The following is a 19,533-nucleotide window of genomic DNA, read 5'->3' on the forward strand; positions in this document are numbered from 1 at the left end:
TTTAATTTTTGCTCTTCCTGTTCTTTTCTATCCTAAGATCCTTACATTTTTTTTAAAAATAAAAATGGAAGCACTATTTGACACGAAGTTAAGCAACTCCATGATCAACATCCTTATACACATCTTTTTATATAGTTACTTAGCAATTCCTGAATCACAAGGTAAGGCACACATTCATGGCTTTGTAGAGAGGTTTCCTGTAATAAGCTGTGCCATGTAAGAGCATTTCATTAAAGAACCTTCCCAAAATTAGCCACTGCTGTATTGAGAGGATTTGGAAAGAGTTCTGATGTTTTTGGCCCTTTAATCTTTTCAGTGCTTTACACCAGTCCTTCCTCTGTAGTAGCAAGGAGAACCTTGAAAGATAAAGTAGTGAAAAGGCATTTTAAGAGGTGCGAAAGGGAGGACAGAGTGATAGATTAGTTATATACTAGCCTAGGGTTTTTTGTTAACTCCAGCTACCTGAAATCACCTCAACTCTTACCTCTTTGCTGCCTCCTTAAACCATTTCCAGGTGGTATTTTGGTGCAGATAATAATACATGGATAAAATAATAAGTATTAATTAAAAACCTGTATCTGCAAAGTGATGAAATATTTTTTAAAACGAGAGCTGTCTGTACTTTCTTAGATACTAATTCTGTAATTTGGTCAGTGTCATCTAATGGTAACTAAATTCCTGTAATTTGACAAAGAGATTGAAAGATGATGGCATCCATTTCATCACATGCTTTTTTAAATAAGAATTCTATGTGGTATATATATTAGTAGTATGAACAGAACTCTTAAAGATTTAGTTTTCACTGGTATTACTTTTTAAAGAAATATACACTTTAATATAATTAGCTTTTTTTCTCATTGCATTAAATTGCTGCTGTTAATCACCAGATAAGCTACTGTCAATTGTCCTCATTTTCGAAGAGTTTGAATTTGCCCTGAAGTTTTTCATAGAGTTAGACCTCTTGGGTCTGGTTTCTTTTTCAGTTCGCTTCTTATTTGAATGAAGGATGTCTTTTGAGGACATTTTCCAAAGTGGTTACATGAGTGATATATTTTCCAAGTCTCTGTAAATAGAAATGTTTTACTGCTTTTGTGCATATGAATACCTAAGTTCTGTAACATTACTCCACTGTCTTCTGGTGTTTAATGTGCAGAGAGGTCAGTGTGATGCCTTCTTTAATTATGGCTTCTTGTTGATTTACTTTAGAGGTTGTTCCCGCCTTCCTGAATAGGCCACAAAGGGCTGAGATTGGAGTAGACACTGTAGAGATTAGACACAAGGAGCTTACTGTGCAGTTTTCTCAGAAGGCTCAGAACAGAGAGGAATAAAAGCAAGTCTAAAAGTATTTTAGTTGAAAAGAAATTGGAACCTGGTTCCTCTTGGTCTTCTGATTTTGATCCACAAAGAAGCTGACACAGTTTACTTCTTTATGGGAAGGTAAGAGATTATATTTACCTGCTTTGAGAATATGATCTTCTACTTTAGCAGTTTGAGAATTGATCTTACTACCAAAAAGAATTTTAGTTTAAATAGTATAAGGTGTGTATAGATAGATAAAAATAAGGTGAAAGACAAGAAAGTGTTTTCTTGTTAGTGAATTCAAATTGTTACGGATTTTAGATACAAGGCAGAAACTGCTGTTCAGTTTTTTTAACTGGTATCAAAACTCTGTATCAAAATATTCAAAGGACCGATTGAGAGTATTTGGAGAGTTCTTTTGAATTTGGCCTTTTAATCTTTTCAGTGCCCTACACCAGTCCTTCCTCTCTTCCAGTAGCAAGGAGAGCCTTGAAGGATAAAGTAGTGAACAGGCATCTTAAGGAGTGTGAAAGAGAGGACTGTTATACATTACAGAAATCAGTTATAGATTATAGAAATGTTTTGATTTCAAAACTTCAGGATGCACAGGCCTTAATATTAGATGGGAACGTTCAGCTGGTTCAAATGTACAGAACGTTTTGGGTTTGCATGTCTACTCTATAAATAAGGTAGAGATAAGGCATTTCTTTAGTTATACCAGCTTTCTCTTATTCCGTACTGGTAGAGGTTACCCTTCTAAAAAAAGGAAAATAAATTCATTTTCATTATTTATTACTATGTACTTTCCTCCCAAAAGAGGTAGGTAAGAAATCTCTTATGGGGGTCCCAAGTTTGTGGACATTGTACATTGTGGGCCTGTGGTTATATTTATGACTCTGGAGTCATCTCTCAAGAGAGTTTGGGAGACTCAGTTCTCTGTTACTCTGCTTTAGTTTATGGAGGACTAAAGAAGACCAAAGCATCATATTGTCATTGTGTCTTTTTCCTTGTAATTTTTTTTCCTCCTGTTAACAAGGGGCACCATGAGTCAATACTTACTGTCCTACCATAAAGTATTTAGAAGTATCTTGTCTCTCTCAGCTAGTTGTCTTTTAAATTTACCTCAGAAGCAGCATTGGGTTTCCATGAATACAGACCACCTCTTTTGCAAAACCAAGATGTTAAACTGAATACAAGTTTTAGATTGGTATAAAATAACATTTTCATTTAAAAAAGGATTTAGGAGAATTTTTTCGTCTGTAAAAAGTATAAGCAGTCCCTGAATATATCAGTAACAAGACTGGTTACATTGAAAATTGTTATAAATTTCCATGAAAGGCAGTCCTTAGTTAATAGCTTCCAGCATTGTGAAATTCTAGGCCAATGGAACTAGGAGGTTGGAACGTGGTAAACCACTGTTTTGTCTCCAGCTTCAATTAGGCCTTCAGTACTGCGTAGGACCTGCACCCACCCCAGGTTTCCTCAGCTCCCCCAAAGTCGATTTCAGACCTACAGACCTTTTTTCACTCTTCTAAAGCCTTACCTTGTTTTTAAAACTACCTCCTTCTCATTCTCAGCAGTAGGTAGTTGATTTCTGCTTTCCTAAGTTTTAAGTTGTTAAATGAAGTAATGTGAAAAAAGTATTAATCTTAAATTTTTTTATTTACCTGATGTTGACATTTGCCATATTTACTTTTTCTTTCACACACACATATTTTGCCAAGCCATTTAAGTTGCAGACATTGTGATTCTTATAAACACTTCAGCATGTTTCTCCTCAGAACAATGGCATTCGGCTGGGAGCAGTGGCTTATGCCTGTAATCCCAACACTTCAGGAGGCCGAGGTGGTTAGATCACCTGAGGCCAGGAGTTTGAGACCAGCCTGGCCAACATGGTGAAACCTTGTCTCTACTAAAAATACAAAAATTAGCTGGGCATGATGGTGTGTGCCTGTAGTCCCAGCTACTCAGGAGGCTGAGGCAAGAGAATTGCTTGAACCTGGGAAGTGGAGGTTGCAGTGAGCTGAGATCCCCCCATTGCACTCCAGCTTGGGCAACAAGAGTGAAACCCTGTCTCAAAAAACAAAAAACAATGGTGTTCTTCTACATAGCTAAAGAACAACGATCATACTCAAGAAACTTAGCATTAATATAATGCTGCTATCTTGTGTATAATTTAATATTCTCCAGTTGTTTTGGTGTCCTTTACAGCTTTTTGTTGGATCCAGGTGTTATTCAAGGATGATGCATATTGATAGCTGCTTTTAAACTAGTCCCTCAGCCTTTTTTGTCTTTCACGACATTGACATTTTGCAGTGCCCAGGCCAGCTGCTGTTCAGTGTGTCCCTCCATTCAGATTTGTTAGCTGCTTGTTTCCTCAGTTAGACTCAGGTCGAATGTTTTTGGTAGGAATACTTTCAAGGTGATGTGTTTGAGCATTTATCAGTAGACACATGGTACCAGCTCTCTCTTTTAAGGGAGTGGTAGTTTGACTGCTTAGTTAAGGTGGTGTCTGCCAGGTTTTTCCATTGTAAAGGTACCCTTTATCCTTTGTAATTAGTGAGAAATCTAATACTATGTGAATATCTCATTCCTTACCTTTCACTCAGTGGTTTTAGTACACAGGGCTGAGTCTTACTTTAGTTATTATGGTGGATATAAATGGTGATTTTCTATTTCTTTCACTTTCTGTAATTGTTATTTGGCTTTTGGAAAGAAGAGCTTTTCTTCTCTTAAAAACTGATTTTTTTTTAAGCATCAGCTGGACTGATTGTTTCTTATTCTGAAGTCAGTGTATTATAGTCCATTCCAGTCATGATTCATTTTGGTGCTGAAATTGTCCAAAATTTGCCCAGTAGAATCCCCTTCAAGCTAGCTCCTGTCTTTTTAAACTATTTTGTTTGGAAATAATTTCAAACTTATAAAAAATTGCAAGGATAATAATACAAAGGGCCACTCATATATCCTTTTTCCAGATTACCTACTGTTAACACTTTATGCTATTTGCATCATTATTTGCATGCTCTTTCTATACACAGTATTTATTTTTTTCCGAACCATTTAAGACTAAGTTGTATACATCACCACCCTTTACCCTTAAGTATTACAGTGTATATTTCCTAATAGGGATATATTTTGTTACATAACCAAAGTATATTGTTAACTTGAGTAAATTTAACATTGATTTAGTATTTATGTCTAATCTGCCCTCCATATTCTAGTTTTGTTAGTTTATCTAATGTTCTTTTTAGTAATTCCTTTCTAGAACAGAATCCAGTCTAGAATTGGGTATTGGCTTTAGGAACCAAGTCTTTCTAAACTTTTCTGGGATATTTACACAGCTCGTATTTTTTATGACATTGACATTTTTGAAGAAAAGTCTGCTTCCCCTGCCCTGCCCTTCAAAACATGCTTCTCACTTGGGGCAGTTTCTGGTGTGTCCTGCTGGTTGGATGCAGGGTATGCATTTCAGACCAGGGACAGTACGTAAGTGATGTGCTTTTCTCCGGGCCTCATTATCTGGAGGCACTGATGTCTATCAGCCCTCAGTGGTAATTCTGATTTTGATTTGATAAGCAAAAAGAAATTGTATCCCCCTAGATTTAGTGTCCATCCATTGATGGTGCTTGCTAGAACCAGTCTTTAGTATGATGGTTATAAGAACTGTCTTCTAATTCCAGCATTCCTTCTGCATTTAAGCAGTTGGCAGTCAGCATTCTGTAGCATCCTTTGCCCCATTTACTTATTATTGGTATGAATTCATTAATTTCTGTTTTTCTCCAGTGGCTTTGGTTCATTTCTGTCCTTACTTTGTTGCTCAAATGGTCTGATTTGGCCTAGTGACTAGCTTTTGTATCTTTTGACATGTCATTTCCTTACTTTTTAAATTTACTTATTTACTTTTGAGACCTAGTATCGCTCTGTCACCCAGGTTGGAGTGCAGTGGCGCGACCTCAGCTCACTGCAACCTTCACCTCCCAGGTTCATGCGATTCTCCTGTCTCAGCCTCCCAAGTAGCTGAGATTACAGGCATATGCCACCATGTCCAGCTAATTTTTGTGTTTTCAGTAGAGATGGGGTTTCACCATATTGGCCAAGCTGGTCTTGAACTCCTGACCTCAAGTGATCCACCTGCCTCGGCCTCCCAAAGTGCTAGAATTATAGGCGTGAGCCACCATGCCCAGCCTTATGTCATCATTTCTTGAGCACTCCTTTCTGCTTTCTAGCACAACACATGTATCTGTATTTCTATGTCTCTGTCTATAAATATATGTAAACCTTGAGTTTACACTGATACATCCAGTTTTAAAATTTCATGGTTCATTTTAGTTTTACTTATACTGGCTTTTTGGATGATGAGAAACCTGGTGGCTCCCATGATCCTTAATATAGTGACTTGATCAAAGCCCTATGTGTGACTAATTCCCATTACTGTTGCTGCCTCCTCTTCTGGAGGGAGCCCTTTTTCTTGGGCTCTCTCACCCTCCTATGGATGCTTGCTTGCTCCATAGGACTGGATTGTTCAGAAAGGGAAAGAAGGGTAAAAAAAAAAAAAAAAAAAACCCAAACCTATCCATTTTTAAATACTTCCTTATGTTCTGTTGTTTTTTTCTTTGAGACAGTCTCGCTCTGTCACCTAGGCTGGAGTGCAGTGGTGCAATCATGGCTCACTGCAGGCTCAAACTCCTCCGCTTAAGCGATCCTCCCACTTCAGCCTCCCGAGTAGCTGGGACTACAGGCTCATGTCACCGTGGCTAATTAAAAAAATTTTTTTAATTTTTTATTTTATTTTATTTTTTTTAAGAGATTGGGGTTTCACTGTGTTGCCCAGGCTGGTCTTGAACTCCCAGGCTCAGGTAATCCTCCCAAAGTGCTGGGATTACAGGCATGAGCCATTGCACCTGGCCCCGAATACTTTCTTACTTTCTGGCACAAATTTTTCTAGGAATGTCTAGTAAGTATTAAAGATATGGCTTTATTCTCACCATTATATAGCCTGACATACTAGCTGAAGAGTGGGGAGAAAAAGTCAAAGTCAATGTAAAACCTTAGGTTCAATTATGGCTAGACAGACAGACTTTTACTACAAGTATTTTTTTTTAGTATTCAGAAAATTTTTCTTTGGTACCTCTTTTTAAGTACACCTAATATTCAAATTAGGCAGAGAAGTTAGTTTAGCATGATTGTGTTGCAGTAAAATTTTGTAGGATTTTCAGTGGGATAAGGTGGCCAGATGTCTTACGTGAGAACCAAGTTGAAAAGCAGGTATTAGAATTCAAGGCAACATCTTCCTTACATTATCTGAAACCAGAGGGCATCTGTGGAGTTCTGGTTAGCATATCATTTTTTATTTAGAAAATATCCTAAGTAAAATTTAAAGGAAGGAGGGCATTCCAGATCTATATCTAGAAAAACCAAGGTCTTCAGAATATGAGAGGATACTGAAATAAATGAAGAGTTTGGATGAACATTTTTTTCTTCCAGACCAAAAACTATCTAGAGGTATATGCACTAAAATAATGTCAAAGTACTTTTCATGCTAGAGGTATCCATCAACTATATAACCTTGAGCAACTTATAACTTCTCTGTGCCTTGGTTTTCTCATCTGTAAAATTGGAATAATTCTTCTTATCTTAAAGGGCTGTGAGGATTAAATGCATTTAAAGTGGTAAGAACACTGCATTATACATAGCCCTGTGTTTTCATCCTCATAATATAAAAGCTGAAAATAAGATTCAAGTAGTATTTTGATACTACTTATAGATCTAAAATGGATCAGGGAAAATATGTGATTACTTGGTGTATGTTATTTTTATAGCTGAGATTATACAAGACAGCTATCATACTCTCCCTTAGGTAATGCCACTGTCAATGAAGAACTGGGTGGATCACTGGTGAGAATAGAAGTGTAAAGTGTTGCTTTTTATTAAAATATGATTTACTTGGTTGCTTTCAAAGAACCCAATATAATTTTCTTTGTAAAATGATTTTGACACGAAGTAGCAGAAAAAGCTCCAAACATTAGAATATGACCAGTGTCCTGGCTTCACAGTTAAACTATCTTTGCTCAGTTTCCCTACCTGCAAGATAAAGTGAAGTAAAATCAAAAGTCTATGGTTCTTTCCAGCTCTTAACATTCTGTGATTCTTATTTTTAGCCCTCTCCTAAAATAATGCTGTCATCTTATAAGAACTTCAATAGACTTGAGGTCTTATTGCACAAGCACTTTTTCTAAGATGAAAACATACCAGCATAGTGGTAGAGTTCTCTACTTTCTAGTTTTCTTGCAAAGCTTGACTTGATACTTATTGATGTAGCTCCTAACAGGAACTTAAAAACACTCCTTTTTCTTAATTATTTCAGCTGACTCCTTTTCCTACTGTGGCATTCTGTTATCTGAAGTCAAACGTACCTGAATGTGTCCTATTGTGTTACTCAACTCACTTCTGAATATGGTTCTGTTTTGCATACCACCAACCCACATAACCATTTCTGAATCTCTTGTTTCACACTGCTCCAGTGACAACTTGATTCACAGGCCAAACTAGTGAGGTAAGAAAGTAAGTTTGCCAAGTTTGTATAATCAACTTTGTTATAAAATTAAGGTAAACTATATATGGTTTAAATACACATAGACACACACACATGTACATGGCTGAAAGCTTGACGGAGTTGGATTTTTGGATTCACCTGAATAGCACCACTGAAAAGATGACTTTAAAATTTTTTTTTCAGAATTGCGGCGAGCAGTAAGAAGCAGTGTGTGGAAAAGGGAGACGATTGTTCATCAACATGAGTATGGACCAGAAGAAAACCTAGAAGATGACATGTACCGTAAGACTTGTACTATGTGTGGCCATGAACTGACATATGAAAAAATGTGATTTTTTAGTTCAGTGACCTGTTTTATAGAATTTTATATTTAAATAAAGGAAATTTAGATTGGTCCTTTTCAAAATTCAAAAAAAAAAACGCAACATCTTCATAGATGAATGAAACCCTTGTATAAGTAATACTTCAGTAATAATTATGTATGTTATGGCTTAAAAGCAAGTTTCAGTGAAGGTCACCTGGCCTGGTTGTGTGCAGAATGTCATGTCTGTGATTGCTTTCTTACAACAGAGATGGGAGCTGAGTGCTAGAGTAGGTGCAGAAGTGGTAGGTCAGCTACAAATTTGAGGACAAGATACCAAGGCAAACCCTAGATTGGGGTAGAGGGAAAAGGGTTCAACAAAGGCCGAACTGGATTCTTAACCAAGAAACAAATAATAGCAATGGTGGTGCACCACTGTACCCCAGGTTCTAGTCATGTGTTTTTTAGGACGATTTCTGTCTCCACGATGGTGGAAACAGTGGGGAACTACTGCTGGAAAAAGCCCTAATAGCAGAAATAAACATTGAGTTGTACGAGTCTGATCATGTTTTCTGTACTCTTGGGGCCTCTATTGTGGTACTTAACATTAGTCTAGATAGCTTTTTAAATGCTGGATTAAAATGGAAAAGAGCTGTTTTCATGGTTGACTATCTGATTGTTGATCAAAGAAGGCACTGATGTTTATTTTAAGTAGTGCTAACATTTACTGAGCATTTACCAACCAGGTGCCAGGCATGCACCTAAGTGCCTTAGGAGTATGTTCATTTAGTCCCAGGCTTGCTTCCATGCTGCTTTCAGACTTCTAAGGAAAGGAAGTGACAACCTAGTCTCACATCACCGCAGGCATCTGCATCAACTTTAGTGAAATTTTCCTGTATCTTGTCAAAAGAATTATTGGGTCTATGCATTATTTTTTGACAAAAACAAATTCCAGTTAGTTAAAATAACCTGATATTTTCAAATTGTTTGACATGACATTTTATCCTACTGTACAAATAGAATAGGAAGTTTAAACATTTCCATTTTTTTTTCTTTAGTGGAGATTATGCTTGGAGAAAGGCTAAGTCAAAACAAGTCATGTCCAAATAATTCAGACTACACAGAAATGTTTGTGTATTTTTCAAGTTTGATTTTTTTTTAAACACCTTCACACTCAATGACTAATAAGTGCTATGCTAAATATTACAGCTTAGTAAAAATTGATTCTGAATGGGCAGCAAGATGTCTCTGGGGAAAAAAGCTTTCAGCTTGATGACAACAGAATAACTAGGGGTTCAGGTTGTTGTAAAAGCATTATCAGGGGGAAAAGGAGCTTTTGGGCCAACTGGATCTAGGTTCAAATTCCACTTACTAGCTGTGGACCCTGGGTAAATTACTCCAAAAGCCTGTTTTTATCTGTAAAGAGGGCGTAATCATCTCAAAGGACTGTTTGAAGTAGTTAATAGGGTGAACCTATAGCACCTGGCACATAATAACCACTAGTTAATGAGCATGTATTACCAAGGCCACTATATTACAGAAAATAGATTTGTCTAGTTAAGGGATGCTTCTATTCACCCTCTACACCCTTATCAGTTTAAGACAATCCTGGTATCCAGACATCACTAACAGCTAAACCTGCTCTACATAGGTTGGCAAGGTCCCTTCCTCATCTTTCATTTAAATTAGGAAAACAGTATGTTTACTTTGACAAAAGCATGTTAAAATTGCACCAGCACAATTTAACAGAATATTTATTGCAAGGTATGATGTACAGTGACATGCCATCTTTTGTCTGTATGAACTTCATTACTGGGGACAGCAACTGTTGTTGAATGTTTGCTCTTACACCTTTATTTCTTCAAAACTCAATTCCTAGTTCAATTTTTCCATACACTAAAGCTGCTAGACTGGGACAGAGCAGGGCCACATCAGCGAACAGCTGTTAAAAGCAACCATTATACATGAAGAGAGGACCAAGAGAAAAGAAATTAAAACCTACAAATTTCTCTAGAATGTGGTTCAAACATAACTAGCCACACTTTTCAGTACATTGTGAAAAGATTACAAAGCAGTTTCGAGTCAAAGTTACCAATCCCTTAAAGGTTATCCTTTGGTTTTTTGAGACAGGAGTCATTTTAAACTACAGTTGACCCTTGAACAACATGGGGTTAGGGATGCTGACACCCCGCACAGTAAAAAATTTGCATATAACTTTTGACTCCCCCAAAACTTAACCACCAATAGCCCACTGCTGACTTACCAATAACAAACAGTTGATTAACTCATTTTGTATGTCATATGCTATATATTTTTTTTCTTCTTTTTTGAGACAGAGCCTTGCTCCATCGCCCAGGCTGGAGTGCAGTGGCACAATCTTGGCTCACTGAAACCTCCACCTCCCGGGTTCAAGCAATTCTCCTGTCTCAGCCTCCCGAGTAGCTGGGACTACAGCCATGTACCTTCCACGCCTGGCTAAGTTTTTGTGTTTTTAGTAGAGACAGGGTTTCACTGTGTTAGCCAGGATGGTCTCAATCTCCTGTCCTTGTGATCTGCCCGCCTCAGCCTCCCAAAGTGCTGGGATTACAGGCGTGAGCCACTGCGCCCAGCCCATATGCTATATTCTTATGAAGCTAGAGAAAAGAAAATAAAATCATAAGAAAAAAATATATTTACTATTTAATAAGTAGAAGTGGATCATCATAAAGGTCTTCATCCTCATCATCTTCACGTTGAGCAGGCTGAGGAAGACAAGGGGCTGGTCTTGCCATCTCAGGGGTGGAAGAAAACCTGTGTGTAAGGAGACTCACACAGTTCAAACCCATGTTGTTCAAGGGTCAACTGTAATTATATATAATTACATAGTTTGTGCTGTGCTTAAGCAATGGGAAAGATAAACAGTATAAACAAAAATATTTAGCCAAGAACCTGGGTTTTAGTCCTTTAGTAACCAGCCACGCAACCTGGATTTTTCTGGATATTTTGTATTTTGTCTTAAATAGTATGGTATTTAAACATTCTAGGAATTCCCATTTATTAAGCAGACTACATTCTGTAGCCACTAAAATGTATGGTAAACCAAAGCGAAAATATATCAAAATATGCAAAACGCTTAATGCATCATAAACTTGGGATGTAATAAGAAAAAATTATACCTATTTTGTGCAAATGCACAACAACACTACCAGTAGTTGTAGGATTACTGGTAATTTTTTTCTAAGGTTTAATGAAAAAAGTCTAAAAATCCTCGAAATTTGGAATGTCAGACAATTCCTCATATTTGTGTATTATTTTACAAACTGCTGTCATCTTATTTCAGCATCAATACTATACAGGAAACAAGCTCAGGACTTCATAGTTTTTTGGATCAGGTTCCATATAAACAAAATCTAAACTCACATCTAATTCAGGGTATAGTTTCAGTCAATCTGACCACTTCTACATCCACTTTAGTATTCTGTAACTCACTACAAGACCTTGGACAAATAACCCCAAGGCTAGAGGAAGTGAGTAGATGCTCTAAGATAATGGTGACCAAACCTGGAATCACCTGGGGAAACTTTAAGGATTACTGAGGATGTCTGCGTTCCACCCCCAGACGGTGGTTTAAATTTCAAAATAACTTGAAAGATTCCCAGGTGATTTACATTAAGACAAATTTAAGAACTACTCTTCCAACTAGTAACACTTTTATTACTAACAAGTCGTGTCTTAAAGATACTACTTAAAAATACTTTGAAGATAAAATTTCAAATGGAGAACACCTTCAGTAAGAAACCACCAGTTTTAGAGTAGAGTGAGATGATAAATCATGAAATGCCAAAGTTTAAAAACCATACTTTTAGTTTTATTTCAGCCATGTTAATTCATCCCCGAGCTGTGAAAAGTTATGCTACTGGGTAGCTGGGTAAACCCATCAGTTCTATATATTATGTAAGGTTGACCTCTAGTGTTTCACATACCTCAAACCAATTATTTTGTGCCTTAAGGAGAAAAAAAATAACAAACTGATCACAGAGAAGTTGTATCTGTCACATATATAATATATCATGGTCATAGTCACATTACTGCCGTTAGGCAATTAAAAGTAATGCCATGTTCATTCACTGTCCTCTTCCCCTTTGTTTCCTTTAAGAAGTGAAAGGATACTACAAGAAAGCAAGCATTCAAACCATCAAAAAATAAGACAAATTATTTTAAGATATCAAAAAAAACCTTGACATGAGGAAAAAATGACCCTTAGGCCTGCAGGGCACAGAACTGCTGGAACACGGCCAAGATATGAGGGTCTAATTCAGCAGTGAAGAGAAGGTTCTCCAGGGTCACCATGTACTGCTGGATTATTTGGTGATGCTGTGGACACACAAAAGGGGGTAGTTAGGTCAGGAAAAAGCATATAAGCAATCTTGTTGAACATTTCCTTCAGCAGCCCACCCATGCTGCAGAATGATGAAAAGAGGAAGGGGGAAAAAAAGTGCTGATAGGAATAATGGACCCCTGAAAATCCCCAACATTAAAAAAATAATAAGGGAAATGAAAAAAATGGATGCTCAATAGCTTTTTAAAAAATCCAGTTCTTACCAACTTCTATGTAAACAGAATTCATGATTCAAGGCAGTGGCAGCAGTGCCTGCTTGCTCCTAGTACTATTACAGACTAGGCTCAGCTGGCTCTCTCCCCAGTCAGGGCATAATACATTATAACTTTTTAAAAAGCAGCCAGACGGACTGACAGGAAGATAAACAGTCAGAAAATGAAATACTCTTGTCTATGTGTTCCTCTATAAGCCATGAATACACTCAGAGATTCTTATAGGACTAGAGACTGTTAAAGCTTTTAAAACTGGCAGTAACTATAAAATCAGAGGGAATTCCTATTTGGAGGCTCAAAGAATTGAACTTAGAGTGACTTCTACATTAATCATTCTTCTAGAATGAACAAATGAAGATTTAGGGGAGTAGTGTCCGAAGATACAATGAATTAGCTCCACTCTCCTATATACCTTTAACTTAAATCTAGGTGAGAATAGGTGCCGGCATTTTGCTTTTGCAGAGAGACCCTAGGGAGCTTACCTTGATTCTGTGGACAGTTTACCACCTGCACATTGGATAACATTGGCTTTTTAGGGACTTATAAATCCAATTACTGTCCTCTTGATATTTTTGTCCTCTACATTTTATATTACAGCTAGGATCCCCAGCATAGAAAATGACAATTAGGAGACTGGGCACCGTGGCTCACGCCTGTAATCCCAGCAGCACTTTGGGAGGCGGAGGCCTCCTGAGGTCAGGAGTTTGAGACTAGCCTGGCCAACATGGTGAAACTCTGTCCCTACTAAAAATACAAAAATCAGGCAGGAGTAGTGACGGGTGCCTGTAATCCCAGCAATATGGGAGGCTGAGGCAGAAGAATTGCTTAAACCTAGGAGGTGGAGGTTGCAGTGAGCTGAGATCGTGTCACTGAACTCCAGCCTGGGCAACAGAGTGAGATGCCATCTCAAAAAAAAAAAGGTGGGGCGGGGGGTTGTTGGGGGGGTGGCAATTAGGAATCTAAGTGGTACAGAATCAGTTTAAGCCTAAATATTCTGATGAGCAATGGTAGCAGCAAATGGATATGAACTAAAGGGTCTAACAGGTACTATATAACCTCCTAACAAATTTGACAAGGATTTTTTTTAATGAAAAATCTTTGTGGCTGAGAATAGTGTTGTTTATTACCTAAATGAAGTTCCCCACATACCTGTAGGAAGATCTGCTGCAGCCTCTCTATACAGTTCTTATACCATGGTGTTAATACACTGGTCCCATCAGTTTCGCATCGTACTAGGTGCTCGGTCAAGATCATGATAAACCGCTGGAAAGGGAGAAGGAAGTTAAGGTAGTACTACAGACAGAATCTTATACTTTGGAAAAAAATTCATGACAAAGAAACCCCAAAGTATTGCCTGTTCCACCCTGTCTTTGTGGTGTGTGTGCCTAGCTTCCATCATTCATGAAGTCAACCTAGAAAGGCAGACTGGTAATAACATGAGTTGGTACATTCTTCCTGGCAATACATAAAGACCTTTAATGTCTTAAATTACTTATCCTAGTAATATTACTTCCTGGAATCTATTCTAACGAAGTAATCAAATTTTAACAGGAATCTATGCATTAAAATGTTCATGGAAGGAAAATGATCAGCAATGAGGAATAATTAAACGAGACATATATAAAAAAAGCAACCCACAATTTTTTTTCAAGCATGGAGAAATGCTCATGCGAGAATACTAAGTAAACAGCAGAGAAACTCAGACATACATGGTTGCCTCTGAGTAGTGAACTTTTATTTCCTTCCTAAATTTTTATATTTTTAATCTCTTCTATAAATGAATGTGTATTCCTTTTACAATGAAAAATAACATTTTTAAAAACTAAAACTAAAGAAATGTATTGTTTCCTTTTATGTATAAATGTCCCAAGCCAAGATACCTGAAATATAACGAGGAAAAGATTCTTTTGTTCACTCTGAGCAGATTCCACTTTTTCCTGAAGTCGTTCTATTTGTTCCTCAAGAACCCCGTCTTTCCTGTCACTGCTTCTGTCATCATCATCACTTCGCTATAGAAGGCAAATGAACAAAAGGAAAATACCATTTAGATTCCAGTGTGTTAAATCTCCTCCAGGGGAAGCATTTTACTGTGTCTGGCCAAATGTTAAGACTTATATTCTATAGTGAAAATACCCCCCACCCTGCCACCCACACATATATACCTCAAAGTCCTGTTGTGGTTCAGATACACTGTCTTCTCATTCAGAAATTCCATGGGTTCTTATCTAGGCCAGGGAAATTTAGTGGCACTTGTCTTGGTAACAACATGGGGGGACTTGGCTACAATTTATCACTATTTGACCATTTGAGCAGTAACAACAGGGAGACAGCTTGCTAATCATTCATCTGCTAATGGGCCATATAGAAAAACTGGGCAAGTCCTATGGGCCAAGGCTGCTCATTCTTGTTATAATTTAGAAATGGCTCCAGCCGACATATAATAATTCAAAGTGGGCTGTTTAAGACTTTCTGCTGGCAATGATGGGCTCAATATACTCCTGTAAAGCTTTAATAATCCCTGCCCCCAGCTCACTCTGAAGAGTTTATAGAATTTAATTTTTTCTTTTTAAAGGAAAAGAAAAACAAGGCATGGTTTATTTCCATTTTACAGAGAAAAAAGGCTGAGAGGTTAGATGACTTTCCCAGCATCACCCAGTCAGAAAGTGGCAGAGCCAGAACGTGGCTCTAAGGTGTTACATACCAAGGTACTTTCAGCAAGAAGGTGGCATCACTGAATCTAGAAAGCCTGGTAATTCTTCGAGGTTAATACTTAACTGCTAAGGCCCCATCTACTGATCTCTCCGCTTTAAGCAAAATTATCAGAACCCTGCTCTCGGATATCACAGAATCTTGCCTTTCTCTCTATAAACACAGCCCATTTATGAGGTCTGCTCTATGTTCTAGACACGTGGGTACACGACTGTCCTTTCCTAACACCACTCAAAGGTAAGGTTCTAGAGCACTACTACCTAATAGACCTTTCTTCAATGGGGCCAATGTTATATAAATATGTGCAGCCTGTTACGACCGCAACCACGTTACTACTGAGCACCTGAAATATGGTTGTGTGACCAAAGAACTGAATGTTAAATTGTATTTAACTAAAATAGTCACGTGCAGCTAGTGGCTACTGTGTTGGACAGCACATTTCTAGAAACAGTGTGGCATGAGAGAAAAGTCTCTGGAGTCTGACAGACCTGTGTCAGAACCTAGCTCTGGTCATTTACCAGCTATGCAACCTACTAGCTATGTTACTTAACTTCTCTATGTCTCACTTTATAACATCTACAAAATGAGATGACACCATTTACCTTACAGTATTTCAGGTCTGAGTGTTTATATCCATATATGTATACAGGTATGTCTACATGGAGACTGGTACTCAAACTTGCGAAAGGTTCCTATAGGGCACTAAACTCAACTTTTTTTCACCTTCTACTATGGTAAATATGCATAACACTGGAAAATACTTTCATAATGAATAGTAGTATCATGTTAAGTCACTCACTGCTTCCCTCCAAAATGGCTAAAATACTAAATTAATACTATGAGAAGTATTCCGTTAACTTGGGAATGACTGCCCCATTCCTCCTCACGGTACGGGGAAAGTGTTAAGTATCTATAGTCCTCTCCCTCTTCCCCCAGAGACTCCTATAGAAATACAAGTGTCCTCTTCCCTTCTGCTACTTCCCTTGTGCAAACGTGAGGCCGACCCAGAGATGGTGAACTATAGGAAGTGAAGTTTGTGGCTTCCTGAACTGGTTCATCATGCAGTGTAACAGCACACAACACACTACCTGCTCCTTCCTCCTCTTCTGCTTCTGCATTAATTTGGGCTCAGAAAAATTTCTGCTCTGCATTAATTTGGGCTCAGAAAAAATGAAATATCATCAAGATAGTGAACTCTGAATCCTCTCCAGAGTTTCTGGTATATTTTCTTTAACTACTTACAAGTTTACACAAAACTTACCCGTTTGTGTTGCCTAGCAAGTTTCTCTTTAGCTTCTTCCAGCTCTTTCTGGATCTTCAGGACATGTTTGTTCATCTTACGAATTGTAGAGTGCAAAATTTCCCAAACAAACAATCTTAAAGAAATATGGCATTTGGTTATTGTATGTCAAGCTATGGTTACAGAAAATAAAATCTTTCAACTTTTATAATTTCATTCTTAACAGCTGATACAGCCTTCTGTCCTTGGGGCTGAATTAGTCATCTTTCTCCAGCAATACTTACAAATTGGTCTTTTATTGTAAATTGTGCAAGTATCTATCTTTACACCCATTAGATTCAGGCGAGTCCCCTGAGGGCAGTACTGTGTAGTCATTTTTCTTATTTCCATCCCTTACCAGAGGTACATACTTACTGAATTGAAATGGCAAACTATGATGGACATTAACATTAAAAATGGAAATACATTTTTCCTCTCCTAAATGTAAACATTATGTGTAGAAATTTTCTCAAAATGGTGACCTAACCTGAGACTTATTTCCCATGCTTTATACTATTTAACTAGCACACACTCAGCCAATTATTCTCTTGGAATGTTTAAGAAACTCATTAGTTGATAATAGGTATCAACTGATGGGCTCTAAGAATGAGATAATTATATGTCAGCTTTCTTACTAGCAAATACATACTAAGATCACTTTGTAGGTGCTTTGAAATGTTTGTTGCATAAGTGTTTTTCTTTTAAAAAGTAACTTCTCAGCTACTTTTGTGTCTATAAACTAGGTCTCCTAACCCAGCACAGAATAGTACAGTTGGCCCTTGAACAATACAGGTTTGAACTGTGCAGGTCCATTTACACATGGGTTTTCTTCCACCTGAGACAATAAGACCAACCCCTCCTCTTCCTCAGCCTACTCAATGTGAAGATAATGAAGATGACCTTTATGATGATCCACTCTCACTTCATGAATGTTTCCTCTCTTATGATTTATTGTAAGAATATAGGATATAACACATACAACACAAATATGTGTTAATCGACTATGTTATCACTAAGGCTTCTGGTCAACAGTAGGCTACTAGTTAAATTTTCCATGCAGTTAAAAGTTCCATGCAGATTTTTGACTGTGTGGGGTGGGGTGGGTGGGGCGAAGTCGGTGTCTCTAACCCCTGATGTTGTTCAAGGGTGAACTGTACTTCCTTCTACAAATTTTGACCCAAATAATAGTTTAAGTGGAAGATAATAAAACAATCTGTTCATAAAACTCCAAGTCTAGAATGTTAGGAAACAGGACAAAAGAGCAGAGCACTTTAACTCTGGAGGGGGTGGACTATAGTCAGGGAAAGGTTTGCAGAGTTACAAATATTTGAGCTAGGTGTTAAAGAACAGATGGAGCTGTTGAGCACTATACAGATTCCAGAATGCCTGGGTTTGAATGCTGGCTCTGCGCTTAGTTGTGTGACTTTGGGCAGGATAAAGCACTCTGTGACACTTCCCTATTCTGTAAAATGTGGACAATAATGGAACTTTCTCTACGGTGATGCGGTAAGGATAAAATGAATTGAAAACGTAAATCACTCAGGACAATGGTTAAAACATACTCGGGTGGTTAGTTTTCTGAGAGTTTACAAATCTGAAAAGGTTCTTCTGTTGTCTTTGTTTATGAAGGCCAACCTGGCCGGTATGACAACCTTAGATCACACCCTATCACCCTAACAATTCAGTATATTTCTGATCAGTGTCCTCTGGCAGTAACAGATACAGTGGAAAAGTTAAAGGTTGTGATGGACTTTTATGTTTTTACAAGTAATTTGCTTTAGTTTCCTGCTTTGTGTCAACTCCTGCTGCCCTGGTCCTATCAACTGTAAAGTCCATGAACTTCATAAATAAGAACCAAACAGCAAAAACTTTCTTTCCGTTAGGGGGAATGAGGGCAGAATGAATCTTCTGCATTAAACCTAAGATTATGACTGTGGTGAGAACCCCTTTCCCCCATCCCTCAGGTGTCTTGTTAATCACCAAGCTTTCCTGGCTCCCTCCATGATTTACTCTACTTTGACTTTGATTTCTCCTACTTCCTGGTGTGCATTCTAGGTGCCATCCCCACTGAAGCTGGAACCCTTCCCGAGTTCCATCTGGACTAGCTGAGACTCTGCACATAGCTGGCTCTTGCTAGTTTTCTCTCCCAACAGTCTGGATCCTTCAACAGGATTTCTACTTCACTGGCTTAGTCTTGATTCAACTTAAGAGTGTCCCTGCTAAGAGACGCTGCAACCTGATAGGCTGTGTATGTTTCCACTGTCTAGGAATTTTTGCCATGTCCAATCCTACCAGATTGGACCGTTAGTATATTAATATCAACCTGGTTTGGACCAGAATTTGAAGCTTATGTATAAGAGACCACACATATATCAATTCTTAGGGAACACAAGTTTCATAAAATAATTTATATTACCTGGTAAAGTCACGAGATAGTTCTGAAGAGAAGATCCAATTTGCTACGGCAGCACAATCAACTATTTGTGTACGAATCATCTTATCCACTAGTACAGCAATCATCTACAATGAGAGAAGAATTATTCAAGTAAATCACACACACACATATATATGTGCCACCACACTGCTGCTATAAAAGTAAAATAGGAGGGCTATAAAATTTAGTTTTGGTGGCTATGGAATTGATTGATCAATCTGACCATTAGGTCTTTTTTTTGGGAGACAGAGTTGCTCTGTCACCTAGGCGGGAGTGGAGTGGCACGATCTCAGCTCACTGCAACCTCCACCTCCTAGGTTCAGGCAGTTCTCCTGCCTCAACCTCCTGAGCAGCTCAGATTACAGGTG

General features: G+C 37.9%; 2 protein-coding genes across 30 annotated transcripts in view; one reads left to right on the plus strand and one right to left on the minus strand.

Annotated features, from left to right (window-relative positions):
• Nucleotides 1–19,533, plus strand: part of XPA (XPA, DNA damage recognition and repair factor) — a 61,548-nt gene that overhangs the window by 13,841 nt on the left and 28,174 nt on the right. For 2 of the 7 annotated variants that reach the window (XM_054658341.2, XM_009456971.5), the window contains exon 6: nucleotides 8,036–8,134. In XM_054658341.2, the coding sequence (XP_054514316.1) occupies nucleotides 8,036–8,134 (99 nt within the window). Of the gene's footprint in view, nucleotides 1–1,206; nucleotides 1,438–7,663; nucleotides 7,853–8,035; nucleotides 8,717–18,786; nucleotides 18,905–19,533 lie in introns of those variants that run through there. The other 5 variants (XR_682334.5, XR_010148900.1, XR_682335.5 and 2 more) reach the window with 5 other exon arrangements.
• NCBP1 (nuclear cap binding protein subunit 1) overlaps nucleotides 9,890–19,533 on the minus strand; it is a 40,247-nt gene continuing 30,603 nt past the window's right edge. For 9 of the 23 annotated variants that reach the window (XM_054658336.2, XM_063788466.1, XM_063788464.1 and 6 more), the window contains 6 exons: nucleotides 19,148–19,251; nucleotides 16,714–16,828; nucleotides 14,624–14,752; nucleotides 13,893–14,006; nucleotides 12,369–12,506; nucleotides 9,890–10,943 (listed from right to left, as the gene is read on the minus strand). In XM_054658336.2, coding sequence (XP_054514311.1) covers nucleotides 12,393–12,506; nucleotides 13,893–14,006; nucleotides 14,624–14,752; nucleotides 16,714–16,828; nucleotides 19,148–19,251 — 576 coding nt within the window. In that variant the 3' untranslated portion in view covers nucleotides 9,890–10,943; nucleotides 12,369–12,392. Of the gene's footprint in view, nucleotides 12,507–13,892; nucleotides 14,007–14,623; nucleotides 14,753–16,713; nucleotides 16,829–19,147; nucleotides 19,252–19,533 lie in introns of all 23 variants that reach the window. The other 14 variants (XR_008537147.2, XR_010148898.1, XR_010148896.1 and 11 more) reach the window with 3 other exon arrangements.

This window comes from Pan troglodytes, chromosome 11, assembly GCF_028858775.2.
Source record: "Pan troglodytes isolate AG18354 chromosome 11, NHGRI_mPanTro3-v2.0_pri, whole genome shotgun sequence".
Lineage (NCBI taxonomy): Eukaryota > Metazoa > Chordata > Mammalia > Primates > Hominidae > Pan > Pan troglodytes.